The sequence below is a fragment of the Setaria italica genome, chromosome VII (assembly GCF_000263155.2).
Source record: "Setaria italica strain Yugu1 chromosome VII, Setaria_italica_v2.0, whole genome shotgun sequence".
NCBI lineage: Eukaryota > Viridiplantae > Streptophyta > Magnoliopsida > Poales > Poaceae > Setaria > Setaria italica.
This window is the reverse complement of record NC_028456.1, coordinates 25,868,028-25,889,706: the sequence shown is the minus strand read 5'-3', so window position 1 is coordinate 25,889,706 and position 21,679 is coordinate 25,868,028. Positions and strand designations below refer to the sequence as shown.

The 21,679-nt window shown below is 47.0% G+C and overlaps 6 protein-coding genes across 8 annotated transcripts; 2 read left to right on the top strand and 4 right to left on the bottom strand.

Moving 5' to 3' along the window:
• Nucleotides 1-1,383: 1,383 nt before the first annotated feature.
• Nucleotides 1,384-4,403, bottom strand: LOC101764671 (protein O-glucosyltransferase 1). The gene is made up of 5 exons (XM_004976292.3): nt 3,989-4,403; nt 3,461-3,653; nt 3,213-3,277; nt 2,894-3,104; nt 1,384-1,939 (listed from the first exon to the last, which is right to left on the bottom strand). The coding sequence occupies exons 1-5, from the start codon at nt 4,297-4,299 to the stop codon at nt 1,592-1,594; spliced, it is 1,128 nt and encodes a 375-aa protein (XP_004976349.1). The 5' UTR covers nt 4,300-4,403; the 3' UTR covers nt 1,384-1,591.
• A 125-nt stretch (nt 4,404-4,528) lies between these two features.
• On the bottom strand, nt 4,529-6,487 carry LOC111257962 (the record flags this gene model as incomplete). Its single annotated transcript, XM_022828537.1, has 2 exons — nt 6,151-6,487; nt 4,529-4,687 (listed from the first exon to the last, which is right to left on the bottom strand). Coding segments are annotated over exons 1-2 (303 nt in total), but the record flags the coding sequence as incomplete, so codon positions are not given.
• Nucleotides 6,488-9,895: 3,408 nt separating this feature from the next.
• Nucleotides 9,896-12,586, bottom strand: LOC101763993 (O-glucosyltransferase rumi). Of its 2 annotated transcripts, none has more exons than XM_004976290.4 (6): nt 12,217-12,586; nt 11,305-11,891; nt 10,999-11,191; nt 10,811-10,875; nt 10,493-10,712; nt 9,896-10,391 (listed from the first exon to the last, which is right to left on the bottom strand). In XM_004976290.4, the coding sequence occupies exons 1-6, from the start codon at nt 12,370-12,372 to the stop codon at nt 10,047-10,049; spliced, it is 1,566 nt and encodes a 521-aa protein (XP_004976347.1). In that variant the 5' UTR covers nt 12,373-12,586; the 3' UTR covers nt 9,896-10,046. The 2 variants fall into 2 exon arrangements, with proteins under 2 accessions (XP_004976347.1, XP_004976348.1); XM_004976291.3 differs by having other exon boundaries at nt 11,305-11,885; nt 12,217-12,584.
• A 680-nt stretch (nt 12,587-13,266) lies between these two features.
• LOC101763184 (heavy metal-associated isoprenylated plant protein 39) lies at nt 13,267-14,173 on the top strand. 2 transcript variants are annotated; one of them, XM_012847661.3, is made up of 3 exons: nt 13,267-13,353; nt 13,459-13,537; nt 13,803-14,173. In XM_012847661.3, exons 1-3 carry the CDS (start codon nt 13,342-13,344, stop codon nt 13,970-13,972), a joined length of 261 nt encoding a protein of 86 aa, XP_012703115.1. In that variant the 5' UTR covers nt 13,267-13,341; the 3' UTR covers nt 13,973-14,173. The 2 variants fall into 2 exon arrangements, with proteins under 2 accessions (XP_012703115.1, XP_004976345.1); XM_004976288.3 differs by having other exon boundaries at nt 13,297-13,353; nt 13,456-13,537.
• Nucleotides 14,174-15,423: 1,250 nt separating this feature from the next.
• LOC101753065 (putative non-inhibitory serpin-10) lies at nt 15,424-18,552 on the bottom strand. Its single transcript, XM_022828536.1, has 2 exons — nt 18,458-18,552; nt 15,424-16,180 (listed from the first exon to the last, which is right to left on the bottom strand). The coding sequence occupies exons 1-2, from the start codon at nt 18,550-18,552 to the stop codon at nt 15,424-15,426; spliced, it is 852 nt and encodes a 283-aa protein (XP_022684271.1).
• A 350-nt stretch (nt 18,553-18,902) lies between these two features.
• LOC101763592 (probable ascorbate-specific transmembrane electron transporter 2) lies at nt 18,903-21,376 on the top strand. The gene is made up of 4 exons (XM_004976289.3): nt 18,903-19,374; nt 20,371-20,419; nt 20,529-20,731; nt 20,807-21,376. Exons 1-4 carry the CDS (start codon nt 19,222-19,224, stop codon nt 21,113-21,115), a joined length of 714 nt encoding a protein of 237 aa, XP_004976346.1. The 5' UTR covers nt 18,903-19,221; the 3' UTR covers nt 21,116-21,376.
• Nucleotides 21,377-21,679: the final 303 nt, after the last annotated feature.

Genomic DNA, 21,679 nt, shown 5'->3' with positions numbered 1-21,679 from the left:
AGTTGATCAGAATACATGAGTGACTGACAAGTCACAAGCATTACCATGCCTCAACTTGGGTTAGAACTTCGAACACATGCAAACAGTGCTGTTTTTTTTTTGGATAAAAGAAACAAGCCTTTTCTCACTTTCAGTGTTCAGATTGATTTGCGCGTCTGTAAAATTCTTGAAGCCCAGGGGTATTAAAAAAATTAAATGGGGGAATACGCACATGCAGGAGATTGTTTAGCTTAAAGATGTCCTGGAAAGTGAGATAGTGCTGCTTCGAAGCAAATCAACACAAGACTAATCATGATTCCTGTGGCTGGCAACTGGAATGGTGTGGGATATAGCCTTCAGACACAAGTTTCTCTGGTACTCTTCTGAGAGTGACATTCTTTACTTTATCTCTTCTTTCTGCATTTGCCTTTCTAAAAGAAGTGGTTGTTTCCCACCTTTGAGATTGAGCATTGAGTACTTGTAACCGCTCGCAATTCCCTGAAAGAGCATGGGTACAGAAAGAGATGCGTTACCTCTAGAAACATATCAATACTGAAGATAGCATGCTGATGTTGGTCGGTCCCATCTCCAGCCTCAGTATTCATTCCAAAGTCCAAACTGATTTGAGTTTCTTCAGATCTCAACCCTCCTTGTTTCTCAGCGCCTTGTTCCACCAACGAAAATTAGCTGATATCTTGTTCTTTACTATGTCAGTGTAGCGGTGTAGCTAGATATTGATAATCTCTGACCACATAACCTGAAATGCAGTCCGGATGCAATTTAATGCACAAAGCAACAAACAGAACAGTAAAAGGTGAAAAATACTTGACAACAAAAAGGAAGACTGTGATTATGAAGAACGCCGAAGAAACTACGCTTCTGACTTGCTCCCAAAGTCTCTTTTACTCCATTGACCACTAGCAAGTTAGTTGTTGATGCCACACTATAAAAGTTAGCAGTAGCATGTAAAGCAATCGAAGGGACTATATCATATACTCTGATGCTGCCATGGCCTTTTTCCACAGTGGACTGTGGGTGTGGCAGAATGTCAAACAAGGGAAGTTTTCAATTTTCACTGAAACCACCAAAACCATGATCAAACGCCGTGATTGGTAGCAGGTAATAGTTTTCATTAGTCTTTGCATACTTGTTTGTCGCAAGTACAGAAATATCTATGTTATCAAGACCATTGTTTGTTGCATCCAAATTATCTCAGTGGGGCAACAAAAGCGTTTAAAAATACCATACAAACAATCCAATGTGAAAAGAGAAATATGAAGATGCACCAAGAATCATATTTTCTGAATAATTGTTAGATTTATCAGAGACGGTTACAATGGATTTACAAACATTAACCCAAACAAAATCAAATACAGAAAAAATGATGTTTATAACTAAAATCACTTTAAAAAGAAAAAACTGCTGAAGAAAAACTGTTATTTGCTCAATATCTCCAGATGCTTACACGTTGATTTCAGTAAACAAATGATTCGTATTTGTTAGAACTACAATGACACTGAATTAGACCGTAAGTTACAAACAGTTAAAAGTTAGTTATGCCTATGCTTGGAAGAAAGTAAGTCCCAGGGGCCCAGGGCTCCAAGCTTGTTATCTAAGCCCCTGAAGCTTTTTGCTCCCACATTTCAATCTGCTTTACTGAATTTTCTTTCCTCTGTTTTAGCATCTTGAGTTCATGAGAGCTGAAGGGAGGAGGCAGATTGCATGGACCTGCATCATGAGAAGACTTCACCATGGAGTCCACAAGAAACTTCTTCTCAAGGCCGTCAGCTTGGCATGCCAAAGACTCAGAGCAGACCTCAACAGCTTCAGGTGGCTTAGTTGGTTTGAACTTTAAAAGCTTGGCATATTCAGTTAGAAGGTGAAGCATGTAATCATAAACGTGGTCCATACTGAGCTCTTCTTGAATGAAATTGCTTGCTTGCTTTCCTATTCGCTGTGCCTATAAAAGTTTTGAAGCATAAGAACAGTATTTCATTTAAGAAGAATTGAAAGGAAAAGGAACAAACTGAATAAAGGCACTTAAAATTCTAAATAGTCTACTCAGTGAAAAATTACTGCAACTTGTCCGATTTACTAGTTTTTGTATCATTGATAGTCTATAATACTCACCTTTGACTATTCCTTTTTCTAAGGAATACATTATAAAACCATATATTGATAGTCTATAATACTCAACAGTGAAACAATTTTGGTGATGGTTATATAAAGTTCCACGTGACAAATCTTAGCGTTTTAATTTAGAATATTGTCCGAAATACTTATACAGTCAGAATTTAAATGTCCAGCTGTCTGCATGCATGCGGGGTTTGGACCAAAGGTACCATTTAATAAATATCTTAACTCTATGTAAAACTCCAAAGGTTCATTAGTAAAGACATGGCAAGCAAAACAAATTCATTAAGCAGTAGGCACATTGCAGTTCTACAAATTTTGGATGAGAACTTCCACGTCGCAGTTCTTAATTCAATGCTCAAATGTTAAAGTCACTACTTGGTTGAAAAGTGTAGTACTACAGTGTTGGATGAGACCTTCCACGTTGCAGTTCTTAACAAGTCACTGCTTGCTCTATCTAACATTCTGTCATCATTCACTTCTTACATCATGGGCAGTTCTAATGCTATTTTCTTTTCAACAAAGTAACAAAAACTCAAAATTATGTCATGACAGTAAATTGATTCCCAAGAGCACTGTTATGGGCAGAAATTATTTGTGTGGAACTCTTTCAGAAGACAAAGAAAACCCAGAAAGACCCGAAGCTGTGCATTGCAGCTCAACTGGATTTCTATTAGTACCAAATTGACTTATTATGATTTTATCCATATCTGATGTTTAAACCCGCAAAACTTAATTGCCTACAAATGTAGATGACCGCATGGAGATAGATGCAAAGTACCAGTTGCTTGTGAGAATTGCCCCAGTCAACAGCATATTTTATGGAGGCACATTTATTGTCATCCCGAACAGGCCAATAATGCTGAATTGGCATGAGTGACCTTGAAAAGAAATCATAGTATTTTGGTGTAACTAGCAGTGCCATTGAATCACAAGCTAGTATATATTTCTGACTGATTGACCACGCTGATCCTTCAATATAGATCTTGTACCTGTTAAAGTTAAGTAAATATTAAGAACTTTGATGCACCAATTAAACTATGCAACGTAACTCCTTGCTTGTTATAACTACACAAGAACAAAACAAAAGGAAGAAGAACCTGTGTGAACATTGACTACCCAAATCTGAGTCCTTATACCCTGCCTTGCTCTCTTTGAACCAGTCCTGCAACCGAACATCAAGAACAAAGTAAGATAATAAATATCTAAAGTATTTATCACCTAAAGAAAAATTACAGAGGCAAGAATCAATAGTATTCGATTTGGAATTAACCAATTTAGTCTGCGAGGGGGGGAAGGGAACAACTATATTTTCTCTATTAAGAGTTGCAGGGATGGAAAGAGTTACCTGAGCATAAATCCTTGCGTTCCAATCTTTTGTACTAGAGACATTACACTTAACCAATTCCTGCCGTGTCGCCGAAACTGATGGATTCCCTTTCCAGTAAGCATAAGGTTCCCTATCCATCCATTTCACTCTATTATTACCATCCTTTAAGTCTTCCTGCAGGGCATCCCATGGCTTTATGTTGATCTCCGGCCTGCCAACCAAGAATACCCATTGCCATCAAAACAGTTGTACTTCATATGAATATCTGAAGAGTCATTTCTGAACATTAATATCCAAAGATAAGCTAAGGAAACTATGAATTAATTTGGTCGTTCTCTTTGTGATACTGACAGCATTAGGCATTAATCTAGTGAACAGTAAGTAGCACACAGTAGAAACGGTGCATACATTATATCATGGCTGCTGATTCGAACATATCATAGAGAAGCAATTTTGGGGACATCAAAGTTCTGGTGCCCAGTTCCTCATTCATCCCTTTTAGAATAAAAATTGACAAGTCAAACGCAAGCAGGAAAGTGAAATTACCACCCCCAGAACGACCAATCCGGGAAGACGATGTCCAGCGTCCTGTCATCCCCGCAGTAACGGAACAGCGGCGGCATGACCTCGGCGTACTTCCCGCGGTAGAGGTGGGTGTGGACGACGGGCCAGTCGACGGTGTCGAACATGAGTTCGAGGTCGGGGACGCGGCCGGGGTAGCGGCGGAGCAGCTGGAGGACGCCCCAGACGGTGAAGAGGTCCCGCGTCTGAAACGCCGGGCGGAACCGCTGGACGTAGGCCCGGCCCCCGAGCACAACGAGGCGGAACGTGGCGGTGAGGCGGGCGCGGCGGAGCATGGCGCGCGTGACCCCGCCCGCGGCGCGCCATGGGCGGAGGTCCTCGTGGATGAAGCGGAAGTAGGATGGGCACGAGCGGTTGGAGGGATGGGAGGCGGCGGGGGCGGGCGGTGGTGGAGGGCTGGGGGAGGAGGGGCAGATGGAGGGAGAGGACAGCGCGCGCGCGAGGGTCGGGGAGGTTTTGGGCGCCCTGGTGGTGTGGGAGAGGTTGAGGGCGGTGGGGCAGGAGATGGAGTACAAGGCGGGAGGTGGTGTCCGGGAAAGGGGGAGGAGGCGAGGGTGGTGACGGCCGCGGCGGCTGCGGGTGCTCTGCTTCCGGGTGGAGTGCGGCCGCCGCCGCGCCGGGAATGGCCACGGTGGCGGGGTGGCGCGTCAGGCGTCCCTGAAACTGCAAAGAGGAAGGAAACGAATCGTTAGAATGGTGAACCATTTGGGCCCCAAGGCTCCAAGGCCCAAATAATTTGTGCCCCTGCCATCCATCCTCTAGCCCACCCAAGCCGATTCCAAGGCCCCCTAGCGGTGGACATTTGGGCTAACGCGGCAACGGTTAGCGGAGCCGGCCCATGCAAGGCGAAAACGATCGGAAAGAAAGCAGCCGAAGCAAAAGCAACAAAAGATTCCCGCTGATTCCTCCAAACGGTATCTCGCTTGGTCACGGCGCATGTCGCTGACTCACCAGACTTGCACCACAGACGTGGCGAGCTTCCAGTTCCCAGGCTCCACATGCCCGTGGGCTGTGGCTGGAAGCTCCATCCAGCCATCCTCCTAGCTCGTGACTCGGGAAACCTCTCCGGTCACCCTCTATCTCTTCCCGTTTTCCGTTCATTCTTTAAAGACTAGCCTACACGGACTCCCGTGGTCGTACCAAACCATGCTTGAATTGCTAGCAGGTTGGCACTTGGCAGATATTCAGCACTTGGACCGTGCGCCCCCGCACCCCACCACAGTTCTATACTTCTATCATCAGCACAGTGCGCGTGCATTAATGAACGAGCACCGTGACGCGCGGGGCACCATAGGATACAGAATACAGAAAACCGTAGGGCATCTAGCCTACGGCCTACCTACCGTCCTACCGGTCTTCCTGCGCCGGCGGTCCCAAAGCAAGCCGACGCGGCGGACCTGCTCGATGCCTCGACTAGAGGAAGTGGGAGCACTGCTGCAGTTCGGAGATCACGGCGCACAAAGCGGCAGCGCCTCCTTAAAGTCACTTTCACGGCCTCAGTCTCTGCGATCAGTCCACGGCTTCGACGGCGCTTCCTCAAGTCAGCAGTCAGCTAAAGGAAGAACAAGCTTTGGACGGCTATAACATATCGTTTCAGAGGTAAATCATGCAGCAATCATGGAGTGGGGGAAGTGCACTCTTTTTTCCAAAGCGAAGCCATGAAAATAACTCTAGGCCATGTTGTGGGGTTGTGGCCCTGGTTAGCGTCCGGGTAGGCGGCTAACGGAATTGGAATTGGTTACGCACAGCACAGTGCTTTTGTGTGCTGCGGCGCGCGGCAACCATTTGCGGGCCAAGCAGAGCTCGACAGCCAGGCAGAGCTACTAGCGAAAAGGAGAAACTGCCATCGCTACGCCCGAAACTGGAACGTTGCCAAACCAAACCATTCGCGACCTTGCTTTGATACAGCAACGCAAGTTAATTCGCGCACTCTTCGCCCCCAGAAAGGAAAGTTACTCCGTCGTTCGTCATGTTTCTACAAAAAAAAACTCGCATCGTTTCCTAAGGACAAAAAGGTAAGGGGAGAGATACTCGCGATCATGCGAGAGCGAGAGGCGACAGCGCCGCAACGACAGAGATACCGATCGAGGCGCGATAAGGAGGAATCAGAGAGCTTTTCGACTCACAGCGGTGGTGGCGGTGATCCAGCGAGCCGAGACGACCGCAGCGACGGCGACGACGGAGAGGAAGAGGAAGGCGGCGCTCGTCCTCGACAGCGCCCCGGCGAGAACGGTCCGCCGCCGGCAGTCCCCCGGGCCGGCCGTCGCCATGGCCGCCGGGGCCTCGACAGTGGCCGCTCCCGGGTCTCGGCCCAGGTGAGGGAAAGCAGAGGAGAGGTATGCTAGCTTCCCCTGCTTCCGGAAGAGCGGACTAGTAATCAGCGGCTGCTCCCGTGACCCTGAGCTCTCAGTCTCAGTTATGACGTCCCCAGACGGCTGATTTTATGAGTGGGGCTGCGCGGGCAAGCGCGGAAGTGCGCGAGGCGGTTCAAGGCGGGCACGAGCTGCAAGGGGACTTTGTTGGAATGCCAAAGTTGTACTGTAACCCGTTCGCAAGTTCTGACCAGTTCGTCAATCGTCGCGTTCAGACACGGAAATGGGCTGGAGCAGGAACAAAGACGGGAAATGGGCCGTTGGCGAGCTTTTTGCATTTTTTGGACGTCGGGCGAAATTTTGGAGCGCGCCGCTTTCACGCGGGCCGTTGAATATGGTCACATCAAAAATTATAATGACTTGCCACTCATTCAAGGGAATATGGAGGCAAACAGTATGCTTCAATTAGTCCTATTAGATGCGTGTTAATTATATGGAAGAAGTACCTCAAAATTAGTGATAACACTTGGTGGGACAAAACATTTTTTTCCCACGCACTCACTACATTTCCATAGGGTAGAAGAAGAGAGGACGAGGGTGTTTCGAGGTTTCTCAAGTGGCATTAGGCTTAGAGTGCGCCACAGCCACAGGGAGCAGGACAACAGACTGGGGGGTGGCATGCAATCGGGAGGAACATCCGTCGCAACACGCTAGGTTAGTTTTCGAATCATATGCTTTAATTAGTTAGCTTAGTTATGCCTAAGGTTTGTTAGTTTTAGCAGAAGCAAACTAATTTCAGCATAAAGACAAACCAATCCTTAAGCTATCCATCCAAAAAGGAAACATATGCTTAACAAATACTCCCGTTTTAATTTTTCTAGGTTTATAAATATTATTATGCATCTAAATATACATTATATCTAGATGCATAATATCTATACATCTAAAAAAACTAAAACGACCTGCAACTTAAAACGGAGGGAGTACATGATATATATGATATATATAGGCAGCGTAACCATCTTACTATTACTAATTGGAGGCTCCTTTTGAAGCCTCTAGGTGAAGCCACCTAGGATTCCTAGGTGGACACTCAAGAGAGAAATCCTAAAAATTCTCACAAAAAAGAAAAACATCCGACAATCAATCGATAGATTCAAATCATCATAGCCATTGGATCTATTATACCTATGCCATTATGAAAATAGCCTAAAGTAACCCACTAAAACTATATATAAATTACCCACCTATGCCATTATATAAAATAAACAAAAGCAACCCCCTAATCTTCATCAAACATACCCACTTCTGCCATTATAAACAATACTTAAAATAATCCCCTAATTTGCAACTGAATTTAATCCCTTAAATTTGCATCTATATTACCCATGCATGCTATTATTAAAAATAACATAAGGTAACCCTACGTTTGAATCAAATAACCTTAATTAAAAATATATATATAATTCTAAATCATCTATACCTTGCACTATTGGTATTCGATATACAATTAAGGTCTATAAGCATGATGTGTGTCACCATTTATAAAGATCTAAAGTGATGTGAATATAGATTTCTATGTTAAAATTGTATCTCAAACTTAGGGTTCATTAAATAAATTCAAGCGCATACCTGCGATGCAAAGTGAAAAGTTAAAGATTATACATGTGGATGAAAATATTATAGAATAATTACTAACTAAAATCTATCACAATTGGATGAAGATTTTAAGTATATACCTATATAAGTATTGTGTTCGAATATTTAACAAACGAGAGGTAGTTTATGGTAATAGTTTTGTAGCAATGTAGTCTCATTTTTTTCAATTGGAGGCTCCCATTAATTCCCACGAGACAAGCTAGAAAAAAGAGATAAATTCTCATAAAAATTAAAAATATCAAACACCAATCCTGTAAACTCTAATAATCATAGCCATTGATCTATTATATTTTCTAAAAAATTACCCAACACTATCATTGTGAAAATATTAAAAAATGAGCTCTAAACCTGTATCTAAATTACCGAGCTCAGCTATTATAAAAAATAATCTAAAGTAACCCCATAATTTTCATCCAATTTACTAATATTTATCATTATAAATCATTATAAAGCATAACTTAAAATATCATTCTAAAATTTTATCTATGTTACCCACGTACGTCGTTATTAAAAATAACCTAATAAAGTAAGCATGTGCATCATACATCCAAAAGTAAATTAATATATGATTCTAAGTGACCTATTTATATCATTGTTAATATAAAAATGCTAAGTTAAAGTATATACATATGATGAATCCCACTATTTAGACCATTTATATATGTATGTGAGGAATCGATGAAAAATATTGATTTATATGCTAAACATAATGTATGGAGGATTGGAGGTGCGATACAAAATGGAAAAAGTATGAATATGGATGAAAAAGTGCATAGAGTAATTATTAATTAAAAACAATCACAACTAGACAAAGATAGGTACATATCTATATAAGTATTTTGTTGAAGTATTGAAAAAATAAGAGAGTAGTAGGTAAACAATTTTGATTATTAGTTAGGAGTTTAGTTTCTAAATAATTTTTAAATACAATAGCTTCTAAAAACATTAGCCCGTACGGGAGCACGGGTTGGTGGACTAGTATCAGCTAAATGGGTATCGACTCTCAACATAGATCAACCCTCAAATCTAAAAAAAAGAGAGTTAAACTATGACGTGTAACCTAAACAGATCTCTTCCACTATATGCCACAGAGATAAACATCAATTTAGAGTTAGAGGTTTAGATACATCAAGATGCATAATCTTGGATGGAGCAATTTATATTTGGAACTCCTACCTTAGTAGGACACATAAGCACTTCCCTCAAGAATGATTGAGAACGTAAGGTTGCCAACGAATCTAAATATTTCATGACATTGAGGACAAAATCCCCTTCTTACGTGCCAGATCTTCTCTCCAACCTCTTCCTATTGTACATACATCTATGGGCCCATCAGAAGGTTGGGACAGTTCTAAATATGGGGCTGGACACCGGGACGTATCTGACATGAAGACCATGGCGCAGGATAGCATAGTCTACATGGAAAGACAGTAACTAGTCGAGGATTAGGAAAGTACTCGTTGTAATAAGAGTAGAACTCCTCTAGTCGTATTCGACTAAACCAACCGACCAGTAATCCTGCCCCCGGCAATATAAAGTGAGGCAGGAACTCCCTCCAAAGTAATTAATCCAACTAATACACAGGACATAGGGTATTACACAATCTAACGACCCGAACCTATCTTAATCGTATGTCTGTGTTTACCTTCAAGTTCCTGTTCTCGACGAGCCCCACTAACTAAAATACTACCTCGGGTATCCCCATCGGTGGATTGCCGGGTTTAAACACGGACACCTCCTTTCCCCTTCATTGTTTCCCCTTCGTTGTTTGTTCTCCCACCTATGGTTGCAGAAGAGACCTTTTTTCCTTATATCTAATACTACCATGAGTTATGCTCAAGTTAGGCTTTGAAACACATGCTTTACATACGGGGGCTTAATGCTGTTCTTATGAGAAGGGTTTCCCAACAAAATTTCATCTTACGCTATATTCATCAGACCGCTTAAGATTTTAAATCTTAACAAAGTATATTGCCTATCATTCATCAAAATTCTTACAAAGTCTTGTTACCCTTTGTATTCTAGTCTACGCTCTACGTGCGTCGACAGTGTCAATGATTCTCCCACGCCTCCACTTGCCTCACCACATCCGCCCTCTCTTTTCGCAGCGCCTCCAGCTCTTGGGCACTGAAAGGCGGCTGCAACCTGCAGGGGCCGCCTTCGCCGCCGGCGCCGTCCACCTCCACCGTGTCCATCATGAACTGCCTCTCCACCAGCCCGCGCCTCCCCCGCATCATGGACTCGACGGTCACCTCCGCGGCGCCGCGCGGCACCGCGGGCCTGTACCGCAGCAGCCTCGCGTACTCTGACAGGAGGTGGAACATGTAGTCGTAGACGCGATCCATCGCCAGGTCCTCCCGGACGAACCGGCTCGCGTTCCCGCCGATCTCCCTCGCCTGCAGGGCACGGCAAAGACAAGAACAACGTTTGGTCCCGGTCCCGAACCCGATCGTGTTTTGTTGGTGGATTGGCGCAGGCCGGGAGAGAAATGAAATACCTTGTCCGTGTGGGCGTTGCCCCAGTCCACGGCGAACTTGATGGAGCGGCACATGGCGATGCCGCGGTCGCGGACCACGGGCCAGTAGTGCCGCAGCGGCGCCAGGCCCCGGGAGAAGAAGTCGTGGAACCTCGGCCGCACCATGAGCGCCACGGAGTCGCACGCCAGGATGTACTTCTCGCTCACCGACCAGCCCCGCCCCTCGATGTAAATCTTGTACCTGCACGCACACGTGCGCTCGCATACTAAATGTGGCACGGAACAACAGGAAGGGGCAACTGCGAAGTTAAGGGCGAACAGAGGCTCATGTGATTCTACCTGTGCGTGCACTGCTTGGACAGGTCTGATTCCCTGAATCCTTGCCGCAGCTCCTTCCCCCAGTCCTGAAAAAGATGCAAGGATCACCCGTGTCACACGTCACGTGCTCTGGCGTGGCGAGTGCCGCCAGTGTGGATTGCAAGTGTGTTCGTGTACGCCTGCGCGATTCAGGGAGTTAAAGTGTGTACCTGCGCGTATATCCGCGCGTTCCAGTCACGCTTGCCGGACGCGTTGCACCTAAGGAGGAACCGGCGTCCGGCGCCCACGTTCGGGTTCCCCTTCCAGTACGCGTACGGCGACCTGTCCGTCCACTTCACCATGGTGTTCCCTTCTTCTATCTCCCTCCGCAGCGCTTCCCATGGCTTTATGTTGAGCTCAGGCCTTGCAAAATTCAAAGCGGAACGGAACACTTTGTCACTCAAAATCACGGAGCATCACGTACGTCGTACAGGCATGGTCACGAGGAAGAATTGCAATGCAATGTGCGTATTTACCAACCCCAGAACGACCAGTCAGGGAAGGCGATGTCCAGCGTCGCCTCGCTGCCGCAGTACCGGAACAGCGGCGGCAGATGGGGGTGGTGGCGGTCGGCGGCGCCGACGACGGGCAGGTCATCGCAGTCGAACATGAGGTCGAGGTTGGGCACGCGGCCGGGGTAGCGCCGTAGCAGCTGCAGGATGCCCCACTGAGTGAACACGTCCCGTGTCTGGAAGCACCGGCCGTAGCGCGCCACGTAGAGGCGGCCCGCGACCACGGTGACCCGGAACTTGGGCGCGAACCGGCGCGCGCCCTCCACGGCGTCGAGCGTGACACCCGTGTCGCGCCACGGGCGCAGGTCCTCATGGATCCACCGGAAGTAGGCCGGGCACTCCCGCGGGGCTGGCGCTGCTGCACCGGCGGGGGACGGCGCGGGTGGCAGCTCAGGAGGACGAGGCGGTGGAGCGAAATTGGCCGGTGTCTGGTTCGTGCTCTTCGTGCCGGCGTCGGTGAACCGTGGCGGAGCCGGCGCTGGCTCCGGCCCCGTTGCGGCATCGTGCGCTAAGGTTGGGGTACCGACAGGACTGATCGGAGTGACCTGTAACTTAGTATCAGTAAAATAAATATCGCATAAGATGCATCATACGTGTCGTGAGAAGAGAAGCAAATTCGTAAGCGAAAATTAACAAGTTTGACGATCTAGTGTGCAGGTTTCAGCTGTACGACGGCAGAAAAGTGTCGGCAGCCGTGCACTTGTTCTAACTTGCAACCTGGTTATTATTCAACTACCAAGGTCACGGTTGAACCGATCATCCAAATACTACTCGCCATGTGTGTCGAGTCGAGAGTCAAGACTCTGAGACACGGACAGGAGAGAAAAATTGCGGCATGGAAAAACATGTAGGTGTTTCCTTGCAGGGGAACCTTACTCTGGCGCTGGCATACATCCAGGAGGCGGTGACGAGAGCCCCGGCGACAAGCGCCGCGAAGAAGACGACCACGCCGCCGTTCGCCGCCGGGCACGGAGCTGCCGCAGCCAGGCTGCTCCGTGCCAGCCGGGCCGCCTTCGCCGCCGCGGTCTCCATTCCTCAACCGGATGATGGCATCTGCCTCCGCCTTTCCGCGAGCAGGAACGAACCAGCAACGGACGGGCACATGAGGCGACGAACACACCACGGCGCCGTGGTCCCTTTCTTCTTTCCCCCTTCTTATCACGTCAGCACGGGCTCATGTCCGTATTCCATTTCCTGCTCGCGCCTTCAGGTGTGCCTGCGGATTTTTTTGGGGGGCGTGTAGGATGGGGGAACGCGAGGATCAGAGGCCGCGACGCCGGTGGAGCGCGGTATTTGCCCCTGATGCTGACCGCGCGCCTACCCCAAGCAGCATCGGTCAGATGCTATTCCGGCTAGGACGAGCGGTGGGCAGCCGCCCGGCGGTTGTTTTCGCCTTTCGCAGCGTGCTGAGGGTCTGCTTGACTTGGTGGTCGCTTGCAGCTTCCACTACCTTCTGTTTCGCAGTGATGATTTTGCGTCATGGAACGTCACCGATCACCGTGACTCTTATCCATGCACGTTAGGTTAGCAGCCCTAAGGGAGTAGCATAAAAGTGGTTGAACGTCGTTTCTGGTTAGCTGCGTCTGCTCTCTGGCTCTCTGCTGCTCCTGTTCCTTTGCCCTCTCCGGTTCGCTGTGTTAGGAAGTGCGAGTGCAGCCACCACACCAGACTCGCCCCAACCTTACCTGACCTCATGTGCATGCAAGAGGAGGGCGGCCGAGTAGGACCCAGGAAGTAACTGATGACTGGTCCGAGCCGCCGCCATTGGCACGGCCACACCAGGCGATTGTTCTCATTCCGCGCATCGCTCGTCAGTGGCGAACATATGCCCTGGGCTTGGGCCCACCACGCAAGCGCGACGCGGACCGTGGTGGCGCGGTCAGGTGTCCAAGCTCTGCGTGACTGCGTCGATATATATACCCCCACGGACGGACCGGCTCATTGGCTCATTGCAGAGTTCGACAAAAAATTCCAAGCAGTCTCTGTCCTCCTTCCTCCAGGATGGCGCCGCAGGTACAGCTCCAGTTCATTTCGCAGCTCCTCGCATCTTTCTCTGCTTCGGACTGTTCCCTGATAGGGTTCTAATTCATTGCTGGGCTGTTTGCTCCGTGGCAGCAGAAGGTGGTCTTGAAGGTCTCCTCGATGAGCGATGACAGGGTGAAGCAGAAGGCAATGGAAACTGTTGCGGATATCTACGGTAATTTCAGCTAGCTTGTACTGTCAGCATGATCTGTCACTTTCTTCGGTTCTTCAACTTGTTCGCTTCAGCTTATCAGCCGGCTTATCAGCCATCAAATAGTGTTTTCTCTCACAACAAATCAGCCGTTTCAGCTTTTCAGCCGGCTTATCTTTTTCAGTGAGCCATGGTTTCTCTGTGCTGAATTTGAGCTCTCCTGCTAGGCTGCTAGCATACATATGCTGGTTTTCATTCGTTCATTTATTTATTTCATTTTAATAAACAGGAATCGATTCGATTGGCGCTGATGTCAAAGAGCAGAAGGTGACTGTAATCGGTGACATGGACCCCGTTGAGATCGCCAAGAAGTTGAAGAAGTTTGGGAAGATCGATATTGTCTCGGTTGGGCCGGCGAAGGAAGAGAAAAAGGACGACAAGAAAGGGGGAAAGAAGTGATCGAGTGGATTCTCTCGAGTCACGTCATCGATGCCACGCTGATTTATCCCCAAAAGAGTCGCTGAGTGCATGTTTGGTTCAGGAACTAAATTAGTATCTGTTCATATCGAATATTTAGATACTAATTAGAGTATTAAATATTAGTTAATTATAAAACTAATTGCATAAATGAAGGCTAATTCGCAAGACGAATTTATTAAACCTAATTAGTTCATGATTTGACCATGTGATGCTACAGTAAATATGTGCTAATTACGAATTAATTAGGCTTAATAGATTTGTCTCACGAATTAACCACAGCTTATGCAATTAATTTATATAATTAGTTCACATTTAATTCTTCTAATTGGTATCCAAACATCCAATATGATCCAAACTAGTCCACGAATCCAACCACCCTCTGATTCTCCTCTTAGGATGAACATACATAGCAGAACTAGCGGTGTCGGTGTTTTAATTTGCTTACCGTCGATGTAGCGAGTACGGTGTACCTTTAGACCAAAGCTTGGTGTACAGTCTCCCGTCTGGCTACCTGCAAGGGGTTATAATTAATAAACTAGGTGCATTTGTTGCAGGAACAGAAGCTTATTTTTTATGCTACACATGGTATATTGCTTTATTATTATTATTATTATTATTATTATTATTATTATTATTATTATTTTCACTTGTCTATAGAGCTGGTAGCTCAACATGTTTGGGCCAGTTTACAACATGTTTCCAACTGCGGAAGTTTTTGCCATATTATTCAGTTGGGTAGGCTTGGAACTTAAAACTAGCGAGAATTTCTTTTTTTTTCTTCTGTAGCACTCAAAATTATTCGAATTAGTTTAGAAAATCCAGTCCATTTCCCCTTGCCTAGGATCACTTTTAAACTCATTCGAGGGGTGAAACCTGATAGGATAAGACCAGGTAGCCATGTAAAATCAAGAGTTCAAAATGATTACTTAACGTCGGCCTTACCATGTTCATCTGGAATGCTACCTTGAACACGACCGTAGCGAGAATTTTTTTTCATTGTAACGGGACCAACAATATTTTTCCTTTAAAAATTAGTCAAATTTAATTTTTCAGTGGAAAACTGCATAGAACTCGTATGAGCACCACTTTTACGGTTTTACCATCCTGGAGTTACCGCTAATTAAAACTCAAGATGTGCCGTACGAATTGAAATTTCTGTACCATATTTTGTTACTTGGGTGTCGATCTTTTTTCTAAAAAATGATTGAGGTTTTTCTTTAGATTACAAGTGCTGCCTCACGACTAGCACTAAAAAATGATTGAGGTACCAATCTCAAAGTTATACTTTTCGCATCTCCTTGTACTACAATCCCAAAGGCTTGCAAGTCACAACCTATTACGGCACAAAGACAGTCGAAAAGGCCCAGCCAAAGTGGCCTCATCTTGGATTCGCCATTGTGTGCCCAACCCATAAAACTGCGCAGCCCGACTCAATTCTCCTGGGAAGGATCCATGACGTGGCCGAGGAACAAGACCTCGGCCTTCTCGTACTCGACGATCGCGAACATGAACGGATGGTCCGCGACGAAGCTCATCGGCGGCGGTGGGGGATTCTCCGGAGGACTGTAAGTTGGGCTTGAAGCGGAGTACGTCGCCGCCGCCGCCTCCGTGCCATCCTCGTCGACCTCCACGGCGCACGTCTGCCGCACCGCCGACACGTACAGCCCCTCGGGCGGCATGTTCGACACCATCCCGGACAGGTCAGCGACGCCCTCGTCGAACGGCGCGGTCAGCCCGAGCTGGCAGAGCGCGCTCACCACGTCGAGCCCGGAGGAGAACTTGAACTTGGGGATCATGCACGGGCACACGACCTGCTCGCGCCGGGGCGCGCACCGCATGACGAAGTCCGGCTGGGTGACGGCCGGGCGCAGCAGGTCGGCGAGCCCGTCGCGCCCGTGCGGGAGGAAGATGAGAATGCAGAAGCACGGCGCCCCGGGGTCCAGCCTGCCCTCGCGCCCCACCATCTTGTAGAAGCACTGGATGACCTTGAACCCCAGGCACGGGTCGTCGAAGCTCTCGGCGCACTGCATGCCGGCGTCCGACAGGAACGGCACCCGCACGGGCCTGCCGTCGCGGCGGAAGAAGTCGTGGGGAACGGTGTCCGACGGGTCGAACCTCCGTGCCCACTTCGCCTTGAAGTGCAGGCCGTTGGCGAGGACGATCTTGGTGTCGGGGCCGACCAGGTCCCTGGAGAGGATGTTGGGCAAGCGCCCCTTTGACCTTTGTGGCCCGATTGATGAAATCGTTCACCTCGGCGCGCGACTCCGCGGGCCGGTTCTTGAAGTCGACGGATCTCGTGACGGCCCGATGAAAGGAGACGGCGGGGGTAGTATTATTATGAAAGGAGACGACGGTTCTTGCTCACACATTGTATTATTACTTATTAGCCATGTGCCAAACCGTTTGATACAGAGCTGCATCTCATAATAACGTTTCGAAATAAAATAAATAACACATATTATGATAGAATTTGTTTATTCAAATTTGAATTATAAACTTAGCATGAATAGTTATGTTTTCCTCTACTTGTTTGGGGAGGAATACTCGTATACACATGGGAGCATTAAGTGATGCACGTACGAGTGTTAAAGGTTCTCAAATTTAGCCTAGCAAATTTAAGGATCAAGTTTAATAAGGATCAGACTATAGTAATATATAATTTTTAATAAAAATAAATAGAGTTAGATTAGATTGTGAAGGAGGTACGAGGGCAGGAGTGATCAAAGCTTGTGCCAAGGTGAGATATATACGACCAGGAGTGTAGTGTTTAGTCCTGAGCATTTAGGCCTGGCCCGATCTGAGCCCACCAGGTTTTTGCCAGTCCATAGCTGCTATGGGGCGGGCTTGGTCAGCGGAAAACAAGGTCCAGCTCGAGCTTGCCCGGAAAAAAAAGAACTAGAAGGTCGAGCTCGGTCTAAAAATCTGGCTCAGCAACTTTCATGGAATTTTCGATCCGAAAATAGTGTACAATTTCTTTTCTTTTAAATATCGTGCTATTGTCCTCACATGTTTGTAACCAGCAAATAGATTCCATATCAGGGGCGGGTCCAGCCCTATTCCGTGTTGTCAAGTTGCACTGAAAATTACGAACATATGGATGAATATAACGCATCATTTAGTGAGGATGACAACAATGACTTTTGATATGGATCTGCCCCTGTTCCATATAATATTATGAAACTCTTCCTGGTTAATATGGAATCTGGAGCTAGCAAGAATCCTTCTGGGCTACTCAAAATTATTTAAATTAGTTCAGAACAATCCTTTCTATGAACCAAGCATTGCATAGGCATTGAGCAAAGGTAGGTGTATGTACGCTATATACATTCGATCAAACCGCAGGCTTCGAATACAGCCTAATCCACATGAAGGGCGTAGGATGAGGTTTGGGCGACTCCCAGGGTCGTAACTCTCATATAAGTTGAGTTGCTGGGCTCTTACATGACCTCAACCACTGTCGTTGTTCCTTTCTCGTCCACTGCGTGCACAGTAGACGTCTGCACACGGTTGATCCAAAAAGCCCCTAGGGCCGTTCTATACAGGTGTGCACGGGTGGCAAATTGTAACGACCTACAAGTTGGGGATCGGACTATTAAACTAACTGGCCTCACAAAATGTTACTCAGATTGTACTAGGTCGTTTTGATTTTTTAAGATTAATAATTTTGACTATGCACATAGATATACGCTATGTTTAGATACATAATAAAATCTATGAATATATGAAAACTAAAATGACCTATAATTTGAAATGGGGGAGTACAATATAAGATGGAAAGATGTTTGTTTGTTTTAGCTTGTGATCGTAGAAGCTAAAATTCATGATCCTAAAAGATAAAGATCCATTTTTGCTTCTTAAACTGTCGCAATAGTCTAATTTTGGCACTCGAAATACAAAAGCAGACAAAGAATACTCTTAAACTATACATGTTGACCATTGATTAGGTGGTTTTTGCTAAGTTGGTAGACACATCACTATTTTGTTCTACAGACACCGGCCTACGGGTGGAAATAAAGCTTTTGTGATAGTGGGAGAATAAATGTAGACTTCACCGTTTCTAAAATGGAAGTGTGTTAGTTAACCGATAATTAAGAAGGCCGGGCCAACAGTCACTGGGCCTGCACGCATATGGTCCATGCGACGTCCTGCACACACATAATAGTTAGGCCTTGTTTAGTTGGCAAAATTGGGAGGTGCCAAATTACTGTTACAGCACTGTAGCACACTGTAGCGTTTCGTTTGTATTTGTGAATTATTATCCAAATATTGACTAATTAGGCTCAAAAGATTCGTCTCGCAAAGTACAACAAAACTGTGCAATTAGTTTTTAATTTCGTCTACATTTAGTACTCCATGAACCGCAAGTTTGATGTGATGGGGAATCTTCTTTTTGCATAGTGTCAAAGTTGGGAGTTGGGGGTGAAGTAAACAAGGGGTTTGTTGCGCACGGATTTGTTCACCAACCTGCCATTCCAATCCCAGAGCTCTGACCGACCTGTCGACAGCGCGTGTATCTCGTGCTCCAACGACAGCGCCAGGTCGTGTGTGTTCGCCTGCATCGGCCACGGACGGCTTGGGCCCTTCCTACGTTCGCTGTCACAGAGCATGAGAGCAAGGACACAATTAATTACACAAATCATGGCGTCGCGGGTCTACTCCTCCGATGCCAAGGGCCAACCGGATAGGTAATAGCCAAGCCATGGCAACCTTCTAACACCACACCACGAAGACCGGAGAACCAACTAGCCAGGGATCAGGAGAAGATCACCCTTCAGCATGTGTGGGCGGCAGGAATAAACAAAGCGCCCCAGTTGACTGATCCCCAATGCGACTGACGAGCCAAGTTGTCGAGGGCGATTCCTTTCGTAATGGAGGAGGCGTGTTTGTCTGTTTGATGAGAACGGCTCGGGGGTAACCTTTTCGGTGAAATCCCCATCTCTCCACTTCTCCAGATCCGCCCACGAACGGAGACGCCTTCCCGGCCTCAGCAACTGCCCCCCACCAACCACAGCCAGGAAACAGAAGCGGAGCCCTGTTCTCTCTGTGTCTCCCGGCCCCCTTCTGGCCTTCTCATAAAGGACGAGGCCGCCGTACGTGCTCCACACGCTCCTCACTCCTCAGGCCTCACTCCCGTAGCTCGAGCTGTTCGTGGCGGACAGAGAGCGTGAGCCATCACCGCACGGCCTGGAAAGGGGCAGAGGAAGAAGAGGAGGAGGAAGAAGAGCGAGATGGCCAGGGCCGGGCTTGGCGTGAAGGCGACGCCATTCACGTACGCGGCGCACGCGCTGGCCGCGGTGGCGGCGGTGCTGGTGCTGGTGTGGTGCGTCCACTTCCGAGGCGGCCTCGCGCTCGAGGCCCCCAACAAGAACCTCATCTTCAACGTAAGCGACTACCCCATGCTTCTGCTTCCTTTTTGCCCCATTTCTCTTTGCAAGTTGCAAGCCTCTGGGATGATTAGCTTTCCTCTCTCAGTTTAATTTGTTCCTTGCTTTGTTTGTTACGGGTCACGTCAGTGGGGGCGCTTTACCGCTTTAGCAACAAAGAGGAATATCGGACCCTAGTACCTGTTCGGTTCTTAGTTCTGAATCAATTGTGTTCTTAGCTATTCCAAAAATCTGGAATTTTTGGATTGAAATCGTCAGCCTTATGAGCTTTGAAGGTTTGATTCGTTCGGCGCTGTATGATAGATTTGATCTGGCACTAGACGATCATGATCTGTAGTCTACTAGAGGCACTCTTCTGTTTTTTCTTGATAAGATTGAGGCACTCGTTTGAGCCAATTGATGAAGACAGATGCAAAAAATTCAAAAAGCCATAACACTGGTCCTTTTGTTCACTGGGAGCTCATGTTCACATACAATATTATACTAGTACTCCGTAGATAGGAAACGAGACGGAAATGATGCCAAGATTTTAGATAGCATACATACATAAGAAAGTCAACAGCACATGGGGCTGATCCTATTATATTACTGCTAGCTGTTAATAATACTAATGACTCACGTGACCTACCCTGCAACTGACCATCCATGGTGCTCCATCCATTCCAAAATTTAAGGCGATTTTATTTTGTTTAGTAAATTTTCTCTAACTTTGGCCAAGTTTATTGAGAAATACACCAATATCTACGATGCCAAATTAGTTTTATTGAATCTATCGATAATACATTTATTTTGTATTGTGTATATTAATATATTTCTCTATAAACTTGCGTTTGACTTAGGATAAAACTAATCGTCATTTACATTTTGAAATGAGGGAGTAGTTTTGAAATGCTTATTGTGAAGATAATGTAGAAAGCTTGAAAGATTTGAGTATTCAGTATTCACCCACTCACTGGCTGTAACTTTTCTTGTGTTGTGGTATATCCATTGCAGGTTCACCCTGTCCTTATGCTGATTGGCTACATTATCCTCGGCAGTGAAGGTAACAGCAAAAACTCAAAACAAAACAAATCATACTACTTGAGTTCTTCCATCTGCAGCGTATGACTTATGAGCATGAAGCGTTGATTGCTCCTGATCAATTCTTGCAGCCATTATGATCTACAAGGTGTTCCCAAACCTGAACCACGACACAGCCAAGCTGACGCACCTGATCCTCCACGCCATCGCGACTGTCCTCGGCGCCTTCGGGATCTACTGCGCGTTCAAGTTCCACAACGACAGCGGGATCGCCAATCTCTACAGCCTGCACTCCTGGCTCGGGATCGGAACCATCTCCCTCTACGGGATTCAGGTAACGCCAGCCGACCGCCCCTGTTCTTGCCGGCGAATTAGCTGATCGTCTGACGGCTGTTGATGACGCTCGCAGTGGGTGTTCGGGTTCGTGACCTTCTTCTTCCCCGGCGCGGCGCCGAGCCTGAGACGCAGCGCGCTGCCGTGGCACGCGCTGTTCGGGCTCTTCGTCTACGTGCTGGCGGTGATGACCGCGGAGCTCGGGTTCCTGGAGAAGCTCACCTTCCTGGAGAGCGGGGGCCTCGACAAGTACGGCGCCGAGGCATTCCTGGTGAACTTCACGGCGCTCGTCGTCGTGCTGTTCGGCGCCTCGGTCGTCGTCGCCGCCGTCGCGCCGGCGCACGTCGAGGAACCGCAGGGCTACGCTCCGATCCCCGTCAACTAAAGGGAACGTTTACTGAAGGGAAATATTCAGAAGAGTGCCGCTGTGTTCGGTTTGAAGTCTGAACCATGCCATCAGGCTTCCGGCTTCCGGCTTCAGTCTGAAATGACATCCGGATTTATTTGTAAATCTGGAGTACTTGGTATGAACGTTCTTCTTATTTTCTTTCTTTCTTTCTTTCTTTGACTGAGATGATAATTTGAACACTCTTCTGGTCCTCGGGTGTAGTAGCAAATGCAATAAGACCTCTCTCGTTTTCATGCACTCTCGCTAGAAGAAAAAAACGTGGACAAAAGCATATGGGCCTGGTTTAGCTTCAGGTTTTGACCCAGAGAACTTATTGGGCTAGTACCAGGGCGTCACATTTTGTAGGTAGCCAGGCTGGCTGGGCTGGTTCCAGGACCATATAATTCGAGGCTGGCTGAGCTTGGCACGTTCAAGGACCAGAAGCTTTTGTTTCGTTTTCCTCTCAAAAAGAAAAGCTTCTGCTCCTTTTGATTGCTCCCAATTCTAGAACAAATTGGCACTGAGTTTGACACTGATTAAGACTAAAGAGCATGACCGGCT